A 26,001-nucleotide genomic window follows, 5' to 3' on the forward strand; every position below is an offset into this window, starting at 1 on the left:
CAGATGTAAAAACTGGACAGTCCATCACAGCTAATCTGGGGGTTTGCTTTGTTCAATATGGCTAGTTCACATGTGAGGAAAACTGATCAGCTGTACACCACAAAACTGTCAGGGAAACTTAAAACGATCAGATTTAAAAAATACTTAAAATTAACCAAACAGTGCAAGTTTATGTGCAAGTTATTAGAAGGTTCATCCAATTCACCAAATACCCAAATACATATTAATTAGGTTGGCATTTGCTCATTTAAATGTGCAGAGCAACAACCTTCTCCTGCCCCAAAAGCTGGCTTTCATTTCTGTTAAATGGAGTTAGTGCTTTCTTAAATTAAAAATAGTCAAATTGGTGGGTTGGGGGAGGTTTTAAAATGTTCAAGGTTTGCATTCAAGTTAAAGTTTTCTTGGGGTCATTTAACATAATTGAGAACTTTGGTCCTTACTATATGCAATTTTACAGTTTTATGTAACACATGCACACTTAACACCAGAACCCCGTTATTACAGCTACTTGTCCATGTAATTTGCTGTCACTGATGAAAAGATTTCACTTCTGAAAATGGAAAAAGCACTGTAAGCTGCTAGTGGCATGGATTTAAATGGCTTTTCCATCTCAGTCAAAACCTGATTGTAAGCTTCAGACCCAACAGATGTTTCACAAGCCAGTGAGCTCCCAAGTGACTCCAAATCTGGGGACTTCCTTTTCAGCTGTTACATCTTGGACATGGCAATGAGTGATTGGATTGGAAATGCTGCCTGCAGCAAACTCTCTGGCATCAGTCCCTCTTCTCCCTAGTTAGCAGCAGCACTCCTGAAGTTCCTCTCAGCAAACATTGCTGCTCCCTTCTCCACCCTGGGAAGGAGTACAGAATATAAACCAAGGGTCAAATGCAAAACCTGGAAATTCTCAGGCTCTGCACAGAAAATCTTGATTTCATACAGGACAGGACAAGCTGATTGGGAACCTTTTGACACAAGTAGTCAAAGGCAACTAAATCCTTCAGGTTTCAACATCCAGGAGCATTATTCTCCCAGAAGATGCTGAAGCAGGCTACAATAGATGGCTGTTTTTTCCCTCGAGTCAAAGTGATAAACCTCAAATCTAATTGTTTGTATTTGGAATAGCATTTATACACAATAAAAGAATTAAAACTTAAGCAAAAAATTTTGTGCCAAATACAGAAAGGAGATTTGTTACTGAAACCAATTTCAAACAAAAATAAATTTATTTAATGTCTTACACAGAATTCCTTCATTGCACAAATCATGTTAATGCCTGTTGAATATTACATTCCTTAATAAAAAACCTCAGTAATGTTGAGGTGGGGGACCCCAAAAGTAAACTACATTATAACTAGGTACCATATAGCTTATGCAGCCACATGAGAAATGCCTTCTTTGTTATTACATAGGTAGTTGTTCTATCAGCTAAAGCCTAGTGACTTAGATTTGTTTTATGCATATTGGGTTTTGTTCTATTACTTTCCAAGAGATTGTACTCCCCTGAGTCAGCTGTGTTCATTGGTCAGAATAAATTCCAGCAACTGACACCATTTCCATTAATCACAGACAAGCCAGTATACGTGAGCAAGATAATAGAAAGATAAAAACAATATCTGGTGAATGGAAAACATTGTTTATGTATGCTATTTGTGCTACAGGAGAAGGTATCTGGAAAGCGTTTTTTTGCCTTTGATAGACAAAGTGAAAGATGGGCTCTGTTTGAAGTACTTACTGTGCAGGGGAGTGTCAGAACCACACAGGTCACGTAGCACCCTTGTAACATTTCTACTGCCCATCATTACTATGGCTGTGCTACAGACACAGCTTCCCCATGTATTTGCACGCAATCTTAAGATAATTAGCTACTAAACAGCTGTGAAATTAATTTTTATTACTTTGATGTTAAGCTGGATCTGTGAAGCTGAATACTTCACCCACCCACACATTTCAGTAATAAATGTCTTCCTGCCCATACAAGTTAGGTGTCATGGATCTAAAATACAATGCATTTTTCTTCAACATTTTGAGCAGTCAAGACATTTCACTTAACCCTGTTGTATTAAGCCAGATATGAAGCAGAGAATTTTACAAAGAAAAAAAAAAAAGCATAAATTATATTTGTCTAGAAACAGTTAATGGCCTTAAGAGAAAAAAAATTAATGAAAAAGTAGTGCCTAGAGACCCATAATCTATAAAGCAGGTAGTTGGAATTCCAGTAGCTCTGGTTCTCAGTGGCATATTAAAGACACCACAAAAATACTTATTTTTGTATATCAACAATGCAACAACACCAAGTCTGATTAAATTAAGGCTTTGTTTCTTTAGCAAAAGAAAAATCAGCCTTCACCACCACAGGAATGAAGAGTCAGAGTTGTGGTGCTGTGCAAAGGAGGCACAATATGAAAAACTGCACTGTGAGCACACTGGGTCTGTGGCAGCATCCTTGTGCAGTTACAGCAGCTTCCTTCAGCAGGAACTGAGGGAAACAAGCTGAACCTCCAGGATTCACAGTGTTCAGCAGCAGCATTACTTACAGTCCTTCACCATTCACAATCAATCCCTAAATGAGGCAATTGAAACAGGATAGCCTAAGGGTGGTTTTTCTCTTGCAACTATCTCATATAAATCAAGGTTGGGGAAAAAAAAAGCCCCAAAACAAACTCACCTTTCTTAGTTCAATATTACAGAAAAATGCATTTACAAACCAGAGGAATCAAAGCTAATTGAAAGGAGGAAGGAAGAGAGAATCCAATTCTTCATGTTATCTCTTATTCTGAAAAAGAACACTGTCAAAATATAAGCTAAGACCTGGTACAAGTTCTAACACTGTATACCAAGTATTTTCTTGACAACATACAAATAGCAAACAAATACAGAACTGGATTATTTTGTTTTATTCCACAAACACACTTTTCAGTGTAACCTTTATCAAATGTATGTCATTTGCAGTACAAGACTCTCTAGGCCCCATGCTAGATTTCTTTGTATTTACATTATACCAGCACAGCTTTAACATCAAGGAACTTGCTCCTGATTTACAGCAGAGGAAGACTAGGCTTTCTGATTTGGAACTAGAATGAAAAATAAAGAACATTTCAAGCAATTTGTTTTCTCTCCTTAGAAGTTCAAGCATTAAGGTGCCTATTCAGAATCACTCCAAAAATGCCTCAGTTCATCCTAAAAATTGTTTAACTCTTGTGCAGACAGTTTTGATTACACCGATCCAGGTAATCTGCTTGACAGTTTAACAAAGTTGGATTATTCTTCATTTCCCAAAACATATTCTCATTGGGCTTTGGAGGACTTGGGAATACCCAGGAATTATCTTCCAGAGAGCTCTTTCCATAGGAATGGTGTTCCTGAAATGTTCTGCCATCAGCTGGAACTGGTCTCTCATCTGTCCAAGCTTGTAGGGTCACCCTTTCTGATGGGACACGGGCATTTCTCAGCAGAGGGGGAGACACAGCATTGCTGAGGGGTTTATCATTTTGTGAGAGATTTTTATAGCCTACCCCAGATGTCAAATTCACCTTTGAAATGTTCAAGTCAACACATTGCACTGGTGCAGTACAGGCAGCTGAAGGAAGAAGATAAAAAATATTTTTAAAATTACATTACCTAATGCATTTTTCATGTACTCCGAATGTACTACAGTCTAGCAGGGATGTTAAACACAGTTTCTTCAAGCCACAAGGTTTTGGACCATATTCAGTAACTACTTGAAAGCTAAAAACAATATACTACTCTCACTAGTCTCAAGATGAACCCAAAATCCTGAAATCAGTGTCCAAAACACACCCAACGCCAAAAATATCTCTCATCTTACATTTCAACACAGATAAACTGATGGATCTTTCTGACCAGACTGAAATGAATGCTGAAACAGAGACCATTTTCACATGCTTGGAGAAATCAGCCAGATGCAGAAGACTGAATGCTGCTTTGTATTCTACCGATTCTTTAACAAGCTGTATTCTCATGCCATCTAGAACCTAAATTCTCACTGCCCATGAAGTAGTAAGATGGAAACACGTGGTGCTCACAGGTTCTCTTGTGTGACTTTACTTTTGAAAGTGACAGACTGCAATGCTCAGCCATGTGACATTCCACAGGAGTTTTAAACTGTTAGGCAGGAGTTTTAAACTGTTTCAGTTATCCTGAAACTAAACAGGATCTACCTGCAATGGAAGAGCTGCACCTTCAACACATATCTGAACATATGGCCAAATACAAGCAGGTCATTTTGTTTCATAGTGATAATGTACATAAACATGTAATCAGAGTAGATTAATGCTTCTCGAGTTAAAACTCACATCTTACATAGTTGTCTAGAGCACCTGTTAATCTTGAACATCAATTGCAATTTTTAACTTTAGATCTTAAGGGACAGAAAAAGAAGTTGGTATCTTGGTCAGAGAATGCAACTTCTGTTTGTCACAATAAACGTTTATGGATGTCGGCCCAAACCACTCTCCAACAGCATGGACATCATGTCTGAAAGACATACTAAGGCACTGGATTTGGCATCTTTGTGCTGGCAGGTGTAAAAAGCAATTTGAGGCCCACAGACCTTTAGAAGATCAAGAAAAATTGAATCCACTGAAAATAGATTGAAAATATAAAAAAAACCCAGAACAAAAAAAAAAAAAGAAAAAAGAAAAAAACCTAAAAACCAACCAAAACCACAAAAAAAACCCAACCAGAAAAAAAACAAGAAAAAAATAAACAGAAAAGCTCACAAGCACACACATTTGTTGAAAATGCCTCCATACATAACATAAATAAAATGCATCTCTACATTCTAAGTTGAATCCACATGTTAACTGACATTGTTCATGATCCACACAATGCAATGAACGTGTGTTCTGCAGAATAAATGCCCCTCCAGCAATGGCTGCTGGTTTGTAGATGCCAAAATCACTAGAGGTATAGGAAGTGGAAGGCTTCATCAATTGTACCCATATTTTGCATAAGCCAAGATTTGTCTATAAATATAAGCAAAGCTATATCTGTATTGCATTCCTAAGTGTGGCTGATGACCAAGATCAGACCTGTCCACTCGCACATACTTCTAAAAAAAGTCTACAGATGAAAAGGCAAAAGTCCACTGTTCCCTGATCAATCAAGAATGCCTTCTATGGCTGTGGAAGAGCAACTGCGTAAGAACTGCAGAAAATGAGTCTCCTCACCAAGGAGATGAGAAAATCAGTAGTTGTGTAGTGGCAAGACAGGTAAGTCCAAATTAAAAGTAAGGACTGTTTGTGATCACATCAAACCTTGACAGATCTAAAATTATTTAGACTCATTCAGTTCCCAGTTTCGCTGCTGAAGCTATCTGACAAACATGTTTGAGAATTGTAGGAACACAGACTCACCTGATAACAATATGGCCAAGTCTACAAAATGGGTTGACAGTTTGTATCAGCCAAGTACCCAGAGACAAAGTGATCATTGGTCACTGCTGACCACAAAGGCAGGGACTGCTCGGGAGGCGAATCCTGTCATTACCTCACTGAGCTGCTTAGAAACAAAATGTCTTGATCTGGTAATGGACAGGGACATCAGAGACTGTCACCAGTACATTGTAACCAAGTTCACTGTCTTCCACCAATATTCTGAGCACAGGAAAGACCACAATTGAAGTGAGTAGAAAACAAAGGAAATTAACTCTTTACCACAGTTTGTTTGACCGATAGTCTAGCATTTGGCCTGAGAGAAACGTATGTATGGAACAGAAGAACTGTCTGATGAAGTGCTCACAGAAATTTTAAATGCTTTATGTGAAAAGTGCTTAACCCTTAAATTACTTAAGGCAGTTTTGTTTCTCCAGTATTCTGACTTGCAGAAAATGACACACTGTGTAACATTTTGTTAGAAAAGACACCTTTTCTGAATACAATATAAAGAAATAGGCAACCATAAGGAATTTCAATATTTCAAAGTATTAAATTTAAAGTATTAATTTAATTTAAAGTATTTAAACTGAAATTTAAAAATTTAAATTTAAAGCATTAAATTTAATACTTCATATATTCTGTACTGGGAAAATAAGACGGCATTTGCAAAAAGATTTTTTCCCCCCTAATATGAAGTAGTTGTGGTAAAAGGTCAAATAAGAGTAAACTTAACACCTCAGCCTTGTGCACATAAGCAACACTTGACTGAGAAAAAAGCCACAAGGGGAACAGAATACAGTACTGAAGAAAAAACACATCAGCAACACCTTTATGTGTGAAGTTGACCAGTATGAGACAGAAGCAAAAGCAGAAAATGAGGAAGCTGGAACCATAATACAGTCTAGCTTATCAACTTCAATTGATGAGATTCTGATAAGATATGATAGCTGGTTTATTTTTAAAATGCTACAGCTTGAATCAATGGTTTGTGTTTGTAAGGTCTCTTACTGCAAACACTGACTTGCCTTTCTTGGTTCCTGGTGGGTTCCTTTTCAGTTTTTGTAGGATCTCAACTTGCTTGTCAGTCACTACACGCAAATTCGACATTTCTCTCTTCAGGTCCCAGTATGTTTGTTGCAAACTTTCAAAACAAAAATTTATTACAAGTTAAATATTGCTGCCTTTAAAGCAGCTCTTAACATGCCTATTAAGTGTTGACTGTTAATAACTTGTTCTGCAAATTTTGTTACAGTACCATAACTGTAAATGGAATAGTACCAAGAATTATCTGAAATGGATGGATTTTGATTACTGCCAATTGCAATATACAATGAATTATACATTGACATATTAGGTAAAAATAATAATAATTTAAACTCTCCAAAGGGAAGAAATATGAAGCATACTTTTCATTTCAGTATCTGAAACTAACCAGCTTCCAATAAAATTAGTCATCTCAAAGGATAATTTATTTAAAGTGACACCAGGTTATAGAAAAGGCAGAGTGTTAACTCTGAATACCTTTCAGTAAATGACCACATACCCCAACACATATTATGAGCCTAGTAATACTGATTGATTGTAATTTCAAATAATCAAAGACCAGTATTTGGTCTTATACCATGCACATTGCTACACTGAATTAAAACTAAATACCTGAGACCCAAACTGAGCATACACACAGAGTTCAATCTAGAATATAAACCATACTCTTTCATATTCAAGGCCTCCAATTTATGTTAATACACTGCCTTATCACACAGTGTAAAAATGGTGTTCCAAGTCATTCTCTAAGACAGCATAATACAAGAAACATATTTAGCAACAGCAGCACTGTTCCAACACTGATGTTTCATGTGAATAACTGGTATAAAAATTAAGAGGAAAAAAAAGGAAAGTCAGCATTACCATATGTTTCTTGGTAAAATTTCTAGCAAAGGCTCACTGAATGTCACATTTATGTTGATTAATAATTAACTTAGTGTTCAAAGACATAAGGATGTAGTTACTCCAACTTAAACATGAATTCAGTGATTTAATGCTTTTTTAATGCTTAACATTCTAACAAAACACATTTATTGAAGACAAATATAATGGATGAAAGTTTCCAGATTTTTTTCTTCCTCACTACATTTACTAAAAGGCATTTATTTGAAAACAGCTCAGTATTTCAAGCTATTGAGATGAGTAAGAATGAATAAGCTTTATAACTGTATGTAATTCCTGCATGAAATATCAAGCACAAATGTGTTCAAAATTACTCTGAGAAGTAGCTATTGTGCAAGTCAACACTAAGAGAGTTCCCTTAAAACAAAGAAATTGAACTTCTATCCACAGAAATACTTCCGCAGAACACAAACGTCCAAATTAATAAAGCTCTATTAAAGAACACTGGAAGGTGTTATTTTAATAAATAATGTATTAAGTGTCAGCAATTCTGAGAGATAGAAAGTTAAAATTTTCAGAATTGATATTTCAAGAAGTTCACCTAAAGCTGTGGCCTTTCTACTGCAGACTCCTTTTGGCTCTTTCAACTCTTAAGAAATGACAACTTAATTTTAAAGCTGATGTGGCAACCACACTTCCTTAACTCTTGTGTTCTGGTCTAAAAAATAAGATCAAAAACTGTAGTTATGTCAAACCAGAACTGTCTAATATTTAACACAGAAGTGGCAAATATAAAGGACAGCTCAAGTGTCTGCCACTAACCAGAAGGAAAGTGCTTGGATGAATTCTTTAAAATACATTTAGTACTTTTCCAAGCATCTTGCAAAGGGCTGCAGGTACCAGAATTCCACTTAAATCACATGCAACAAATTTTAATTGGTTTTGTGGATACTAGCTTAGAATCCCATTGCAAAGCCTAATTTTCAAGGAATTTGTAATTGAAAGTCAAGGATTGTGTGTGCCTGGATGCTTATCCTATACTGCCTTCTAACATGTAATATGAACTTTCACTATGACAGCCTGTTTAAATTGACAGCAAATAAGATTTACACACTCTGAATTTAAAGTCAAATTGGCAAGCTGCTCACAAATATGAAATAACTACTTTCCAGAAAGTTAACTTGCTACAAATGCCTCCATTTTCTATAAAAAGTAGGATTGCTTGCTACAACAAATGTTTCTCATAGGAGGTTTTTCAAGTGTTTTCTCCACAGATTTTTGGATGGGCTTACATATTTATTACACATTCAGTATTTACATTACAATAAACACTATACTGTCCATATGCTATTTTAGATGGCTGCCACCTGCAGCACTTGGTGGACTAAATATGCTCTGATCAATAATTATTTGATCAAATGATCAGTTTGATCAGAGCAGTGATCAAAGAGATAACTGCTGTGTCTTGAGAGAACATCTTTTATGTGAGGCTGACTGCAAAGCTCCGAGAGGAACCACAGGAATAAGTATCAGTCAAGGTGAAAGGACAAAGTGTGATTTGTGTGTAGTGTGTGCATTGTTAGCATCACTGCACCAGAGAACAGACGATGGGAAGTGTCTGTATGTTCTCTTTCAGTGGCTGAAAAGTCTCTTCAACACCCAAGGAAACACCAAGGCCCATTGCACTAAAGCCTGGCATTGTGAAGGGCTGCTCTTCCCTCTGGTGGAAATTGCTGTAAGTGCGCCAAGAGGCATAACTATATAAATAGTTGTCATCATCATCCTGAACTACAAACACAAAGAAAAAAATGTACAATGATCTTGAAAAATAACTATACCTAGACTTTCAATAAAATTACATAACTTGAAATAACACACCTAAAGAGTGTGTTATTTCAAGAATAATTTACTTGTTCAACTAACTGAAGTTGAACTCAGTAAACTGAAAATAAAATATTTCATACCTCTGGATGTCTTGCCTTTGAAGGTGGTCTCCATGTAATGGATTTTCCTCTTCAGCCCGGTCCTGCATAACAGAGTGAAGAGAAGACAAAGAATGAATTAACATTATTTCAGATCTTCTCTCCCAAAAATAATAGCAGTGAAACTCCAATTTGCCTAATACTGAAATTCACAAGTAATCTTCACTTGTGTTAGCTGCAGTAGGTTTCAAAAGGAAAATAAAGACTTCTACTAAGAATTTCCACTAAAAAATGCTTAAACTCCTTACTTATAAAAAGGCATTGCTCAGCCGCCTCCATACTCTTCTTTTTGAAAACAGCTGAACTCTCAGAATTAGAGATTGATTACTTTCTTAAATGGACATGAAAAGTCTCTCAATTTCTGCTTTTTAAACAGTCTTTGTTTTTTGTTCTCTCTCTGGCACAATATATAAAAATCTTTGAGTTAAAGGAAACTGTTTCAGTATAGATTTACTTCCACAAATTACTTTTATGACATAACATAATTTATCTCTTCAGTCTGCAAGACTACTTTCAAATTGCCCATATAGGCAGCCACACTGAATTTACCAGGGCTGTTCAACAATCAAATCTTGGGTTCACTTTGTTAGCTGTGCTTCTATTAGACCCTCACTTGTGATGAGCTCCCTCCCTTTCATATCCCTTCTTTCCATGTTCCTTTCCTATCATTCCCTCTAGCCAAAGCAGTTATGGATTTGATCCCTTTACACTGGCTGTAAGGCTGTACATATTTCAAGCAACTTGTCAATACAATGTACACACTGCACCAACTACAATGTAAAACTTGAGTAAGAATATCTAAAAGTACAGAAACATAGAAAGTACACTTGCCTAAGGTAGAAAATGTTTGAAAATATGCTTTCATGCTTTCATTTTCATTATTACTTACTTTCATTACATGTTAGCTAATATAATGAAAATAAGTAATAATGAAAATACCAGCTGAGTTGAAATAATGCTGATTTGTCATTGCCCATTGATATTCTCCTCCTGAACTTTCTCACCATCTCCCAAAGATTTAAATTCATAGCTTAAAAAAAAGTTGCACCGTATTAACCACATTTGAAAACATGCACTTTTATTTCCTGTGTTAAGCAGTTACCAGGATCAGGGAGAAATTATATGAAAGACAAAAAAACCCCACCATAACAAAACCCCCCGAAACAAAACAAAAAGCTGTTCCCTGTATTTGTTCTGTGCAACAAAAACTGCTGGCATAAACATAATTTAAACAGCATCACATGCAGTATTCCTTACAAATGCCATTTTAGTCTGTTCTCTCTGACATCATTCACTCTCACAATACAATCTGCAATTATTTATGCAGCTGTTATTCTGTTCTAGAGGTACCCGAAGACACCAGAACTTCACACAAGTTACAGCAAGCCTTCAGATGTTAGAAGTTATTGAAAGCACGTGAAACAGCTCCAGACACAAGTTAAACAGCCAACAGTAAGGGAAGTTAACGATATGCTTTATCATATGCATATGCTTTTCATATGCTTTATCCCCACCTAGTGGAAAAAATGCAGACTCACTCAAATGCTGTGTGATTCCGGATTACATAATCACCATTATTAACCATAAGGAATCTAAACCAGTCTGCCTCCTCAAACAATCACATTTAGGTGTTTTACATTCACTGTGTAACTTCAATATGACTGCAGTCCTAGAGACTGGCACTGTACCTTTCATCAAAGGTAAGATGGAAAGCAGAAAGAATGCACTAGACAATAACTTACTGATTTTTGTTACTGTTATCTTTTCTTTTTGAGATCCTAACAACACCTAGGTTACAAAATGTGTCCCTCAGAACAGATATTTGCCCCAGAAATGGTAAGAAAGGGTGCCAAAAGAGGTACTTTCCTAACAAGCTTCGTTCAACTAGCCTAAAGAAAAATGCCAGACCTCCTTAAACAAAGTTTATGGCATCAACAGAGCATCCTGTTGTTGTTTAAAAAAAAATAAAAATAATAAATCCAAACTTTCTTAGTAGCCCAGCTTACACAGAACTTCAGTGGCTACTTACAAAAAATCATAAAGCTTTATTTTCTGTTGCTATAAGGGCAATGGCTGGGCAATCTCACCTGTACAGAATCATTGAATATCTGGAATGACAAGTGATCCCTAAGGATTAAGTTCAACTCCCTGCTCATTACAGGACTACCTAAACCTAAACTTTTTAATTAAGAGCATCATCTAGACACTTCTTAAATTTGGACAGGCCTGATGCCATGAACACTCCCCTGAAAAGCCTGTCCCTATTTCCAAGAAAAATGATGGTCTATGAAAATATTTAAGGTTAATTTTACCAAGACATTAATCTTTCACTCAATTGTATACTGCATATTTTTGTTAACCCTTGATTTTGATTGACCACAGGATTTAAAACTAACCATTAATACAAAAAATCCTTAAAAATTAAGGTACCTTCTGCTTGGAATTTTGCAACTCCTTCCTGAGACTGTTGCACTCTTCCTTGAGTTTTTCTAGATCCTGTTCCAGACTATGCACTTTCAGGTCACTGTTCAGCTTCTCTAATTCCCAGTTAGCCTGAGTACAATTCAGGCTTTTTATCACTGTAAAAAAGATAAACAAGGCAATCAGATTCCAATCTCAGTCCAAAGAATGTAACTCAATATGCAAGATGATCTTCAATCAGCCATGTTCTACAAAAGCATCAAAATCTGAAGAAACTGGAGTCTATGGCAACAGGGAAATATAGCACTGGTAATGCTGCTGGCAGAGGTGGTCTATTTTCTGGGTTTAAAGCATGGAGCCCTACTTTCTAGGAATGCACTGGAGTTTTGACACAGAGAAAAAGGAAGTACTAGCACAAAAAGGCACTGGAAATAAAAACCATCAATTTATGGCAAATACACATCATATATGCCAACTTGCATACTTCTTACATGCTTTGAAAACATGAGCCTTTTCTCCCTCAGATTTGCATTGTTACATCATTCACCATTAAGTTTTATCCAAGTGTAATATTGAGAAGTTCCGCACAGAACAACAAGAGATACAATTAAAACAAAAGGGGAAAGCATAAAGTTACACAAATCTTGTTAGACTGAAGCAATTCACATGGTGTGAATGATGCTACCATCAGATCAGTAGCAGGGCATTAGTGAGACAGCAAGAAAAGGAGGAACATGACAGGAAGAAAACCCACAAGTCTTCAATTGCGTGGTACACTTATTTTCAGATTTAATAGTTTAAACAACCTTAAGTTACACTGATTCCTTTTTTTTTTTTTTTTTTCAAACATGGTACTCAGAGTCCACTTATGAGTAAAACTGAGTTATAAATAATAATTTAAATCATCACATTTTTAGAGCTCTCCTTACAAACTCCGCAATTCTTACCTCCTGAAATGATGAGGCCCTCAACAGTGATACAAGCACTACCTGCAATTTGTTTTTCTAGGTTTAAACATTTGTGCAATTGAAGTAAGGCATTAAATGCTTAAGGTCATCTTGGAGAGCAATCCAATTCAAGCACAGCCATACTCAAAAGTACCTTTCAAATGACTGCATTTGTACAGACTCTGAAGTCAGTCCATTTCTCAATACAGATGGCATTTTTTTCTAACTAAATTAATCAAGGGTTCTTTTCTTCCATGGTGTTTTGTTTTATGCGTCTATCACGTACGGAGCAGCCTTTACAACTGCAGTAAGAGAAGCAGGATTTGGACTTGTGGAATTGCCAGGATGTACTTTTAGTTTCTCCTTCCTTTTTTCACCAGCTCTCTACAACCAACATCTTTCTATTTTTCCTCATTTCCCAGCCATCTAAGTAACTGTTGGCAAGAGCAGCTATTGCTATACAACATCCTTTTGTATTTGTCATATCCCAACAGCAAGACACAGCAATATACTCTGCAGGTGCCAGAGGAAGTGGGATTAACTGAATGATCTTTATACTTGAACAGGCCTCTGCCCTGCTCTGAGGAAAAGGTGGTGGGGTCCAGAGATGTACATGACACAGCCTATAAACTGTTAGGTGGTGCCCACTTCTCAAATTTGTACATCACCTAGGGTGGAAGAACACAACAGCCTCAGAATATACACATCACTATTTATGAGAATGAAGACAAGTTCAAAGAAACCTCACTGCTGTTCATGCCTCTCTTACCTTGCCCCTATATAGGGTTAAACCTCTTTGTGCCCCAAGATCACAACATAACCACTACAGCTCCTCAACATAACTTAAGATGAAGTAACTAAATGCATACCTTGCTGAGTTTCCACTTCAGTTCTCAATTGTAACAGCTCTACTTCTTTAGATTGCAACTGTTCGTTCAAGTTTTTCAAGGATTCTGCACTTTCTTTTGCCTATTTTCAGAGGGGAGAAAAACCCCAACCCAAAATAATTTGTGAAGCATTTTTCTATCATGTCTGACAATTCAATATTTTAGAACAAATACAACAACAAAAAATATTGCTTTGATTTTTTTTAGCATTATTCTAGCCCAGTAATTAAACTGAGGTACTTTAAATCGTTATTTCTACGGAAAGTATTGTCATGGACTTTAAAAGAGTGATAAAATCAGCACCACAGATCTTAAGTATATAAAGTTCATTCTACAGTAAACATGCACTAACTATGCAGTGCTGATAAAGCATGCACTGAAGTCATTACTTAAAAAGGCACACCATTTTTTCCAGTTTGCTTTTCAAATGCTCCCGGTCAATGCAGGCCTCTCGGTAGGCTTGGTAGGCCTTATTGACTTGTTCCCGCCCAACTGAGCTGCATTCCTCTTCCAGCCGGGAGCCAAGCACCTGAAAGTTTAACACACGGGAGAAATGAGAAGTTCTGTATGTTATGCTGGGAACTGCAAAAGTTTGAAAAGGCAATGGTACAGCCTGCAATATTAATCTAAAAGCTTTTCCCTTTTTTCAGTTTAGATAACAGATTAATTGAATACACTGATACAGGTCAAAGATTTTGACGAACGTGCAACAAAGGCTGTCTACAAATTCTGAAATCTCTAATACTTAATGTGCACTAATTTATGGAATCATAGAGTAGCTTGAGTTGGAAGAGGACATTTAAAAGCTCATCTAGTCCAACTCCCCTGCCATGGACAGGGATACTTTCCAGTAGACTGCTATAAGTTCACTCCTATGAGTACTTAAAAACCATTCATAAGTTATGATTACTCCCACTGACAATCCCTTAATCATATTTTTTCCAGGCTCTGAAAAAATGTAAACTGCTTTTTGAAAAAGGAGCTTTAAGCATATAAAGGCACAAAATATAGAAAGTTCAAAGGAAACCAACCATAATTTCTTAAATGCCTCATAATGTAAATAAAGATTTCTTTCAGTGTATTTATGTAAGAAAAGCCAAAGCAGAATTGTTTTACAAGTATCTATTAACTTTCACATCACCACCATCTCACTGCCTGCTATGGCAAAAGACAAGCAAGGCAGAATAACCACTACCCACTGGATTGTTAGAGAAAGGGGAACAGAGTTAAAGTATATTCAGTGTTTTTAATAAGATAGAAAGAAAAGAAGCCTTATATGAAATTATATCTATTGATATAAAAGGTTCTTGCTTTAATTAAGTATTGTATTTTCCTTTTCATTTTTTTTATCCTGCACACTTCCTTCAGGTGTTCCTCTTGCAGATATTCACAACAGATTTGCACATATTTTCTTGAAAATTAGGAGTGATGCAAAAAAAATATTAAAACAAAGCACTGACACTCATGTATCTACCTTAAATATCTCCTTTTTTAAGTGTTTGCTTGAAAGAAAGTATGGGAAAACAAGCCACAAAGATAGGAAGCTCCTACCCTTTTCTTTTTTTTGTATATGTATGACTCCTTTTAAATTTTGTCCTTTATATTTTTCTCCCCCTAATAAAGCCACTCAAATAGAACACCTTAATAGCCTTAATAAGCTTTCTGGAAGTTTCCATGCACAATTACAAACTCCAAAGGAGTAACTCTCCATATATTTTTTAAGCATACAGGTACATTAGCTATTGACAAAGACTGAAAGTCACTAACAGTCTGGGCCTTCTCAATACCCCTCCCTCATAGAAACATTTCAATGGTATTCACATACTAAAAAGTTTTCTCTACAGAAAATAAAGTAGCATCTTCAAGAGAATCAAGCTAAACTAGGCCAAACCAAAAGACACAAAACAAAAAGTACTGTCAAGGTCAAATCCTGTTTATTGTGATTTTGAGTAACAACATAAAAGATGTTACACTCAGCATGGTTCAGTTCTAAAGCTCTATTCCTATTCCAAGCATATCCCCAAACCTTATATAAAGACAATCTTGAGATAGTTTTCCTTTTTGAGAAAAAGACAATCCTGTCTTCACCAAGAATTCCCAAGTAAGTGTCTCAAAGCTGTGCCAAGTGTGACTCAAGTTCTTCATTACAATGCCAGAAAATAATACACACTTGGAAAGCTTTTAAGTCAGTAGCACAGTTCGGAGAAAATCGTAAAAAAATGGCTCAGCTTTAACACTAGGATTTATCTTTGCATCTCATATAAGAAAGCAATCTACCAAAGTCAAGAACTTCTGCAGTAAAAAGGCACTTGGTGCAGAACAATGGATATACATTTAATCGTGGCCTTCCTTACTTGCAGAGAAAAACCTGTGCTTTGGTCAATTTTTAGCTTAAATGAACTCGGCTAGTTTATGGCCATGAGAAACTGCCTATAAAACAAATTGAAATATTCATTTACGTTTTAGAATTACTGCATCAAAACCCAGCCAGCCAACATCTATGTTAGGCATTGTAATTTTGCATTTCACACTTGAGGCTGTGACTAGCTAGACCTAGCTGGATATTCTTAGCAACCAATTTTTCCTTACCATTTTGGTACTGAGCCCAAGAGTTTTTTGCTAGACATTTCATGGATTCTGATAATTTACAAGCTTTGCACCTCACTGTTCAACAATACCGTGTCACATGTGCCCAAGCTAATAAATACCATTAAGAGGTACCCAAACTACAGTGACAAATTCTATGCAACTACACATCTGTCTGAATCAGCTACTCTCTTTGCATTGCATCATGTATGTGCCCAGTGAGAAACAAAAATGCCAGTATGACATAAATACACTACCACAGGAACAAACTGCATTTCACTTAAATAAATAAAACAATTTATACAAACATTTTAACATGGAAATTATTTCAAGTGTATATTTCAAATCCTTAACCTTCTTCTCTGCCATTCAGCCAGGAGCAAAAAAAGAAGCTGCTATCAGAAACTGGTACATCAACTATTTTCTTACCTTCTCTTCTAAAAGTCTCACTTTTTTTTTTAAGAAGGAGTTCTCCTTCTCTGTCTCCTTCAGTCGTTTCTTGATATCTTCATATGCAGTGACAAGTGCAAAGTGTGAGGCAACAGACTCATCTCCACTATAGGATGGAACAGGAATATCGCTGTCTCTCTTGTGAGCATTGTCTGCTTTTTCATGGTTCAAAATACAGATGTCATCCTCTACCAACTCCTCCATCGCAGCTGTTAAAAAGACAAATATAAGTGCTAAGTTTTCAAAAAGACAAATTCATCAAGAATCTGAAAACCTTCTGAAATAATACTGCAGGGTGTTTCTGTCTAAGTATGACAAGACAAGACTGAATAATCAGGAAGTATCTTAATATCGCAGAAAAATCTTGAAATTAATTTCACCTTGAAAATACACTGTGTAGAAAAGACACATTTCACTGTAGCTTGACATAAATATTTTGAGTACCTATCAGATGTATGAACTGTCAAATTAATTTTTATTAAGTCTTAACACCAATGTAGAATTTGGTTGGTACCAACTATCTGAACTCCAAAGGAATATTATATCAGAGCTTTTGCAAGCCAGCACTGAGCAGTGAAAGAGTACAGTTCCAACAAATCAACCAGCTCCTGTGGTTCCTGAGCACAAGTGCCAAAGCCTCTTTATTTTTGAATGCAAATACTTACATTGTTCCCAAACTTTAAGACAGAATCTTAAATTACACTTGTATTTGTCCTTAAATAGACTGCATGAGTAGCTATTCTTTCCTTGGTCACAGTAGAAAACCTCCTTCTGAACAATTACAGTAATTTTTGACTGAAAATATGATGAGAATGACAACATGCACAGTAACATGACCTGCCTCAGTATGTGTGGAGAAAACTGACAATAATCTGATCATTCGTAAAATGTCACTCTAAAATACCAGGCAGATCCACCCGAATGACAAATGCAAAGCAGATATTACACTGAGTTTTTGTTACAACCTGCATCATTCAGGCAGAGCAAAACATTCAATAAGAAAATACGATCTTAAATAAATTCCATATATTTTCTTGAGCAACAGGTCTCAATGGAAAACCCCCAATAGCATTTTCCTTAAGAGTTACAAGTTATCTGGAACAAGTTTTGGGGTTCATTTAAAAACAAGCCAACCTCCAAAATGCAAAAATAACCAACCTAAAAAAGACACATCTCATTTAGTTATGAACATCAAGATTACATGCATGCTAAGATATGCTACAAAGTGCCTCATAATACCACCACCCCCCCCCAACACCCCGTTAAACAAACTAGTGATGTGACTTCTACAAAAAGCAGACTCTTGTATTTTCCCCCTTCAACAAATCCTTAGGTTCCTGATGATTAGCAAATGAACCAACAAAAATGCTGGAATGACAGAACTGAGCATAATGAAGACAGCTTTTTGTACTGCAGGAAAACTTACTTCAACAGAAAACCTACTTGATCAGCAGAACCTTGCTGAAAAGGCAGGCATTAGTGCAAAAAAACTCCCATGGCCACAATTGCTTCTTCTACTGTGTATTTGCTATTTGAATTCAAACTAGACTTCCATTTGTTTATAGATTATAAGAAGTAAAGGCCTGGAGCTTGTCTATATGGTCAAATTTCTCTCACCATGCTGAAAAGCTTTCAGAGTGCAGCATTATGAAGAACTGTAGTACAGCTACTGCTGAACAATAGTGCTGTTATCACATTTGTCTCAATTTGCTCCAAGCCAGTTAGACAACATGATAAAAAACTGTGACAGCTCATTTCTACTAAATAAGACAGCAGTGGAGTTTTTCAACAGTGAAAAAAAAGACAAAAACACTACAAACCAAAGCTGAACTCCTTTTAATGGTTATGTTCAGGAGGTGAATAGATGCCTTGTACATTGTTTGATGCATTCTGACAAAAAAAGTAGCCTAAGCTTCCCTTGCTTGTTGTTCTGCCTTGAATATGCTGTGATTTCTGTGTCATTTAAGTAGAAAGAACCCTGCAAGAAAGGTTTGCTTCCTTTTCATTGTAAGAACAGTATCCCTCCATGCACAAGGTGACCTTGACCAAAAGCACCACGTCATTCAAACTGCATTAACTGACTGAAGGAATTGCTCATTTTGTCTCCCAAGATGAGCATAACATACCAGTCTATCCTCCCACATTTTACCAAAGGCTCTGCAAGTCTTGTCACCCATCTCATCAAATTCCCAAGAGCTTGCCCTCTCAAGGCAACACATCGTCTTTTCTCGGAACACTTGACTCAAATGTCGTTAAAGAAGTGTCACAAGAAAGCAGCAGATTTGTGACCTTGTACATAACATAGATCTTTGTCCCCGTGCTTTCCTATAGCTCCTAAACCTGAGTATCATACATTCCTTATTTCTTGCACACATCAGTGCTACCAGGAGATGGCAATATGGGAAAACAAGACCATATTTTTTCTGCATTTTATTAACTAAAAATGCTTTTATGAGCTTCCAAGAGACGAACACCTTCCAAATAAGACTCAGCAGACACAAATACTATTTTATGAATTCAAGTACACACTTACCTAACCAGCACCTGCTAGGAAGACCAGTTACTCTAACATTTTTTTACTTGAAAGATCTCAGTTTATAGCATTATTCAACTTGGGTTTTCTGATGCTGCCCTCTAAGCCAGAACTGGAGATTATTTAGAAGACAAGCATATAATTCCACATAATTCAAAGGGACTTTGTTTGCATGCTTTTCTAAATTTCTACACCCAAGTTACAGTTCCAAAAAATCCAATATACACATTTTTTACTAACTGTATTGCACACTAAGTGATGACAAACTGCCATTGAACAGTTCAAGATCAGCAGTACTATAAAAGGCCATGGTGAAATGTACAGCTCACCCAGCTTTTTTTTTTTGCTGTCAGGATAGACAGAAACCCTCAGTATAAAAGGGCTCTATATAACCCTCAGAAAAAAGGGCTGTCTGTAAGAAGTCCCCATCTACAGCTGTAGTATTCAATTTCACTCAAGAACAGGAATCAAAATTTAGATTCCCCAGTACTATACTACATCTCATTTTAAAAAATACGAAATGACAGCAACAATCAAATGAGTGTTTTGATTATTCCACAGGTTACAACTCCTGAAATCTGGAAGAAGGATACCAGGAGGGCTTTCAAGATGATTCACCAAGTTGAGCCACAGACTTCTGCCCTGTTTTAATGTGTTTGACTTCTCCTAATTCAAAGTCACACTTGGATGCACTGCTGAAAATGCTCCAGAGCTGACACTCTGAAACAACTGAGGGAATTTTGACCTCTCTGGAGCTCAAATTCATGAGATAATCTGTCCTACAGTAACCAGTTCAAGTGAAAGATTTCTCACTAAAATATTTGAAGTAATACACTGACAAGTTCTTGTCCATGAATACAATTGATGTCCATCTCAGCCTCCTTAAAGCAAATTTCACAATCCCATTTACCACACATCCCATCCCAAGAAAGGTCTTCCTAATACTTTTTACTCCCTTTACTTCAGCACATTTGCCAAGTATTTTGCCTGTGATAAATATATTTCATTTACACTTTAGAATGATCTGCACACAAAACAGCCTGCTTAAAAGGACTTTAATCTTTATGTCCAAAAATACATTAAATGAGTACCAGTACTGTTTGTATTAACTAACTACTGTTTAAAAGCCAACAAACAAAAAACCCAATCTGAATACACTGTTGACAGGAAACAGTATTAAGTTCTAGCAGGACTAATTATGTTCCCTGTTTATAAGCAAATGAGCTTGAAGAGGTGGCACCACTTCAGTTTTCTTTCGCATAATGTGAAGAAAAGAAGAATTAACAGGAACCACTTCTGTTGCTCAACATAGGTTATAGAACAGCTTTGATTCAATACAATGAATATTTTGAGCAAAATAATGTTTTCCCATATCTTAATAATGCTTGGCAGAAACATCGCTTTTCTCTTTAAAGAGCTTTATGAATACTAGTCATTAACACCATGGGAGGCAGTTAAATATAAAACACATTCTACATACAAGGAGCATGGGATGCAGAGGCTCTAATAGCAAACAGACCACTGCACAAACAGTGCTCTGTAGTTTGAAATACTAATCTTATTCTCAGATCAGAAGGAGAGATAGTAAAAGCAGGATTACATTAAATTTTTCCCAGTATGAAGCAGATTCTCATTTTGGCCTAACAGTTGATTTGAAAGAGAATAAAACAGTTTTCAAAATATTTCCAAATATCTAATGCAAATAATTTCAAGATTGTTGTTTTCCTCTTTGCCTTCCAGATTCTAAGGGTTTGACTTCATAATGGTAGTATGAACAGTTTCCAGCTGTTGATAACAACAGCACAATTTCTGTACTGATTTATCTTGCCTTACAGAGAAGGGTATACATATATGCATGCAAACATTAAAAAACCCTTTAAATTCAAGAAATGCCTTTGAACCAAAGGAATCCTGAGTGAGCATGTTACAACCCTCACCCTAACTTCAGAAAAGATGTACTGCTTTTTGTTTTCTCTTTTTTTTAAAATATACTTCAGCACAGGAAGGAATAATACAGAATTCCTGCAGCCAGCATCAAAAACTCCACACAGTACTCGGAGCATATGACACAAGATGTTAAAACAAGCAAGACTTCCAGTCTCTTTAAGCATCCATCACTTTGCACCTCTCCTTCAGAAATCTTAGGTTCTCTTTGATTCCAGTTGTGAACAGACTGTTCTACAGAGAAAGGCATCACTTTTTAGACATACTTGCTCCATTTTTAAAGAGTAATAAAAAAAAAAAAAAAGAGTTCACACACACACACACACACTCAGTAGCTGCTACTTTGGCCATACAGAAGGATGTGCAGTGGCCAAAGTCCACAGGCCCAGCACCCTCTCATAGAGTCACTGAGCACAGGGGCACAGCCCAGCCCTCTCAGTGTACTCGGTGCTCTGTCAGCATGTGTGCTGTATCAGACCTCCAGAGCACTTTCGTTTTATTGCCTTCAGGAAACGGAAACTCGCTGTCTCTTAAGCTCACACACCAGATCACTGCAGCTCATCTATCCTGAACATCTGGGTAAGCTACAAAAGCCAAATCTCAAGTACAACAAGCAATTTTTTTCAATCTCAAGGTTTTTGCAATAAATAATCTACTCTCACAAGAACCAGAAAAGCAATAAAAAGCCTATTTTATGACAACAGCGCTTGATAAATTTTACTTTCTCTGAACAGTGTCAGACTCCAGTACCTCCACTGCTAATTTGCAAACCTTATGCATCCTCAATGTAATGTATTCAATCTGCCCTTCTGTGGATGCATTCACAACAATCACCTTCCCTGACAACTACCTGAAAAGGGGGAAAATAAAAACCCAGAAGCAGGAATCAATAAAATATTATCCTTTCAGCATCATATAATCCTGTTTATTAAACTATTGCATTTAATGTTGAAAGTAATTAAAAGCAATACTGCCAAACAAACATAAGTAGGAGCAAAATGGCTTTTGGCTGTTAAATATTTCTAGCACCAAATATAAGGTTATGTATCTTAAAAGGTTACTGAAACCCTTCTTTTGCTGTTCATTCTTTCCCATTTAAAAAGATTTATAAGGAATAACTAGTTTCAAAAGTTTAGAGGATTTGTTTTGGATTTTTTTTTTATATCTTCTTTTATAAACCAAACAGCAAGTCCTATCTCCCAATCACAAGTTTCCTTCTATTCAATTAAAGAGATGCATTATCATTCAGTGAGTTCACAAGTTCAGTGACAAGCCTTTTGTAATTGCATTAACTTTTAATTCAACTGGAAATGTGCCTTACCTGTTACAGCTACTGGATAGCAAGCGAGTCTCACCAATGGCCTTCGGTCATCCTGCAACTCACTAACACAACATCTGTACGTTTCCAAGACACAACTAGACAAGATGCCAGCAAATCTGATCTGGGCTCCCTTTTGCAGGGGGACCAGATGATCTTCCCAGATCCTTTTCAACTTGGGCTGTTTTCTAAAATTCTATATTCAGATTTATACGGCAATATTTCAGACAAACCTGGTAATTTGAACCTAAGTTCCACTTAGCAGCTTCTAAGTGGATGACTTTAAATATTCAAGCTATTTATGCTTCACTTACCCTCTCAAGCTTAATTTCTTCTCCCCAAAGGTCCTGTCAAATTTTAGTTGCGTCTACAATTTCATACACTAAGAACACCACATAAAAATATAATATAATAATGTAAATTAGTTAATTAATGCAATTATAGTAGAAACATTTAGCAAAACATAAGACTGAGTCCAAAGTGAACCATGGATAATGGACACACATATGAAGTCTCCACTGACTCCTACCAAGCTGGTCCCTATCCTGACCCCTTTGTTAATCCTATCATTGCCATCATAGCAAACTGGATCTCATTTATCACTGTTTTATTCAATATGGACTGTCAGACTTCCGCTGTCTAGAAAATCCCTGTGAAAGAATAAAAACATTTATCAAAAGGTAAACCCACACTGCATTTTATCCTGTTTCCTTCCACATGTTCTCTTCTTCAAATTCTCTTCTAAAGTAACCAGATATGGATACCACAGGCAGTGACAGGGGAGTTTCCACTTTCCTAAATAGCCAACCCACATTTAACATTTTATAGTGCACAATCTCCAATTCAATGCATCTATTGAAATAATACAAACAAATGTTACTGCATTTGCAATAACTCTATGATTTTCCAATGCTGTGAGATGAAGTTACTCTATTTCTCTGCCCTGAGTACCCTAAGTACAGTTTGCTCATATATTTGACTAATACTTTTCACACTTTCCCCACCTTTTGAGTGTCACATAGAAAACAAATATACTGAAAACCAAAGTAGAATGCTTGCTAAAATTTAGGCAATCTTAAAATTATCTCTAATTTCTTACCCATTTTTGCTGCACAAAGATGTCACTTCAACCTCTTTGCTCTTTTGAAAAACTTTTTACTATTTTTCATTGTAAAACATAACCTAGCTAGTGCTTGGGCAATGGTCATCTCACACTTTCCTAAATTGCAAATGCAGCAAACAAGGTTCTGAGTAATTATAAATTTTAGCAAAAAATACTGGTGTTGGGACTGAAAAGGTGGCTAAACCCTTCATATAGTCCACTCTAGAGTTCAGTCAACCAGTGTTTTCTGATTTCACTGAGAGTTTAGATGAAAAAATTCTGCTTAAAATTTGAGGCAATAATAATCTACTTAAGCTATAGGGCAATTATCTGGTAAATACTTCTAACAAAAGCCACTTCTAACAAACAGCAATTATTCAAAGAAAAAAAAGTAGTCATAATCTTAGATTTCTTTTGATGTCTACAGTAATTCTAGCAGAGTTACTAAAATTCTAAAATAGATGTTGGAATAGATACTTTGGATTTTTAGCAGCAGAAGCATGTGATCATGCACCCCTATCCAGGAAATGACAAGTTTCCCATAGCTCATAACAACATCTCCCAGAAAACTGTCTCAGAAGAGAAACTGATCTTTGGAGTCCAGAGCAGACTTTACTGTCCTGGCAATAATTCTCACCCTAACTCCACTTTTTCCAGAGTCTGTTTCCAGCACACTGATTTTACTGCACACATACAGTGAAAGGCAGTGGGGAAATGAAAGGATTCCTTAAGAAACACAAAACTCCTAAAAGCACTCACTGGAACAGTTGACACTTCTAAGTTGCTAGGGGACCAATTTATTTAAGGAGATACAGGTATTTTCCCTACCAGGTGAAACACCAGGATTTCAAGAGGCATTTTCTTAAAAGTTTAAAGCACCACTAGCATACATAACTACCTCAATGTCCATCTGCACTTCCTTCTTCCAAATTAACACTTCCTGCAGGCACCTGTGTTCCTGTAAGCTCCAAAATTCCATCGTGTTTCTGTTTCCACACCTGTAGTCCTACTTTGCTCATTTCCTTTGCCAGACTCCTCTGTACCAAGGCACAAACTGCAGCTCCAAGAACCCACGCAGTTTCTCAGCTTGGTCAGAAGCAGCTTTGTGACCAGCCTAACAGCCTGCTCGGGGCCCAGCCCCAGCCTGGTAGCGGTGCCTGTAAGCCTTGCTCACCGTCCCCCACGGGATGTCTCCTTATTCCGGCCAAGTGTCACTGGGCACGGACACGGCACACGACTGACAGGCTGCTCCCACTGAAACTCAGGAAGTTCCAGTTCAACATGAGGAAGAACTTTATATGAAGGAGGCAGAGCACTGGAACAGGCTGACCAGGGAGGGCGTGGAGTCTCCCTCTCTGGAGTCAATGAACACCCACCTGCACGTCACCTGTAACCTGCTCGAGGTGACCCTGGTTGGCAGGGAGCTTGAACTAGATGATCGCCCTTCCAACCCTCACAATTCTGGGCTTCTACGAAGACGACTCTATTTTAAGGGGAGAAACGACAGACCAGCCTCTTTTCCCGAGGAGAGTCGCTCCTCTTCCACGCGGCAGAAGCTTCCCAGCACCGCGGGGAAAGCCCGGCCGGGGCCGCCCCGCGTTCCCCCCGCGCCGGCACCAACCTGTCCGGGCCCCGCCGGGCCGGGCGGGTCAGCGGCGGGCGCTCGGCTCGGCGGGCAGGCAGCGCCGCCCCTCGCGGTCTCCGCTCGGGCCACTTCGGGCGCCCATCGCCCCCACTCCGCCGGCCCGGCCGCGGTTTCGGCCTCCGCCACCGCGGGGAATTCCCCGGGCTCGGCACCGCCCCCGCCGCCTTCGAGGAAGTCAACAAACGCCGCGGCCCGGCCCCGCCAACGGGTGCGCGCCGCTCCCGGAAGGAGAGAGGCGGTCCCGCCGCCTGAGCGGGCAGGGAGGAGGCCGGGAGGAGGGCGGACTGCAATTCCCGGCGTGCCAGCGACCGCCGCCCCGCCCAGCCGGGCGCTCGGCAAGCGCGGCGAGGGCTGGCTCCGCCCGGCCAGGGCTGGCTCCGCCCGGCCGTGGCTGGGGCTGGCGCCGGCTCCCAGCGGCCGGGGAGCTGCTACGGGCGGCGTTCGCGCCTGCAGCGGTCTGGCAGAGTCATGGAATTGTTGGAGATGGAAGGGACCTCCAGAGATCATCCAGGCCCAGCCCCTGCCAAGGCAGGGTCACCACGAACAGTGCTACATTAACGCGTCCAGGTGGGATTGGAATTCCTTCAGAGGAGACTCCGCGACGTCCCTGGTCAGCCAGTTCCAGTGCTCTGCCCCCTCAGTGTAAAGTTCTTCTTCCCATGTTGAGGTGAAACTTACTGTGTTTTAGTTTATAGCCATTGGTTCCTGTACTGTATCTGGCACCATCCTCTTGGCATCCACATTTGAAATATTTATATGCACTAATGAGATTCCCTCCCAGCTGTCTCTTTTCTAGACTAAACAGGCCCAGCTCCCACAGTCTCCTTAAAAGAGAGACCCCGAGGGGCCTCCACTGACCCTTTCCAGTAGCTCCTTGTTTTTCTTGTACTGAGGAGCTCAGAA

The 26,001-nt window shown here is 38.0% G+C and overlaps 1 protein-coding gene across 3 annotated transcripts; it reads right to left on the reverse strand.

Annotated features, from left to right (window-relative positions):
• Nucleotides 1-1,204: 1,204 nt before the first annotated feature.
• AZI2 (5-azacytidine induced 2) lies at nt 1,205-25,217 on the reverse strand. Of its 3 annotated transcripts, none has more exons than XM_030265003.4 (8): nt 25,075-25,217; nt 16,536-16,765; nt 13,924-14,049; nt 13,503-13,602; nt 11,696-11,844; nt 9,248-9,309; nt 6,422-6,537; nt 1,205-3,577 (listed from the first exon to the last, which is right to left on the reverse strand). In XM_030265003.4, exons 2-8 carry the CDS (start codon nt 16,758-16,760, stop codon nt 3,189-3,191), a joined length of 1,167 nt encoding a protein of 388 aa, XP_030120863.4. In that variant the 5' UTR covers nt 16,761-16,765; nt 25,075-25,217; the 3' UTR covers nt 1,205-3,188. The 3 variants fall into 3 exon arrangements, with proteins under 3 accessions (XP_030120863.4, XP_030120864.4, XP_072781838.1); XM_030265004.4 differs by lacking the exon at nt 25,075-25,217 and adding an exon at nt 24,830-24,971; XM_072925737.1 differs by lacking the exon at nt 25,075-25,217 and adding an exon at nt 24,352-24,773.
• Between the last annotated feature and the right edge of the window lie 784 nt (nt 25,218-26,001).

The sequence above is a fragment of the Taeniopygia guttata genome, chromosome 2 (genome assembly GCF_048771995.1).
Source record: "Taeniopygia guttata chromosome 2, bTaeGut7.mat, whole genome shotgun sequence".
In the NCBI taxonomy this organism is placed as follows: domain Eukaryota; kingdom Metazoa; phylum Chordata; class Aves; order Passeriformes; family Estrildidae; genus Taeniopygia; species Taeniopygia guttata.

Bases quoted from the DNA above. Each gene is read 5' to 3' on its own strand.
- AZI2 (XM_030265003.4), bottom strand. From the start codon at position 16,760: ATGGAGGAGTTGGTAGAGGATGACATCTGTATTTTGAACCATGAAAAA. The intron at 14,050-16,535 runs GTAAGAAAATAG...TTAAACTTTCAG, and splicing joins TGAGACTTTTAGAAGAGAAG to GTGCTTGGCTCCCGGCTGGA. The intron at 13,603-13,923 runs GTGTGCCTTTTT...CTCTGAAAATAG, and splicing joins AAAGCAAACTGGAAAAAATG to GCAAAAGAAAGTGCAGAATC.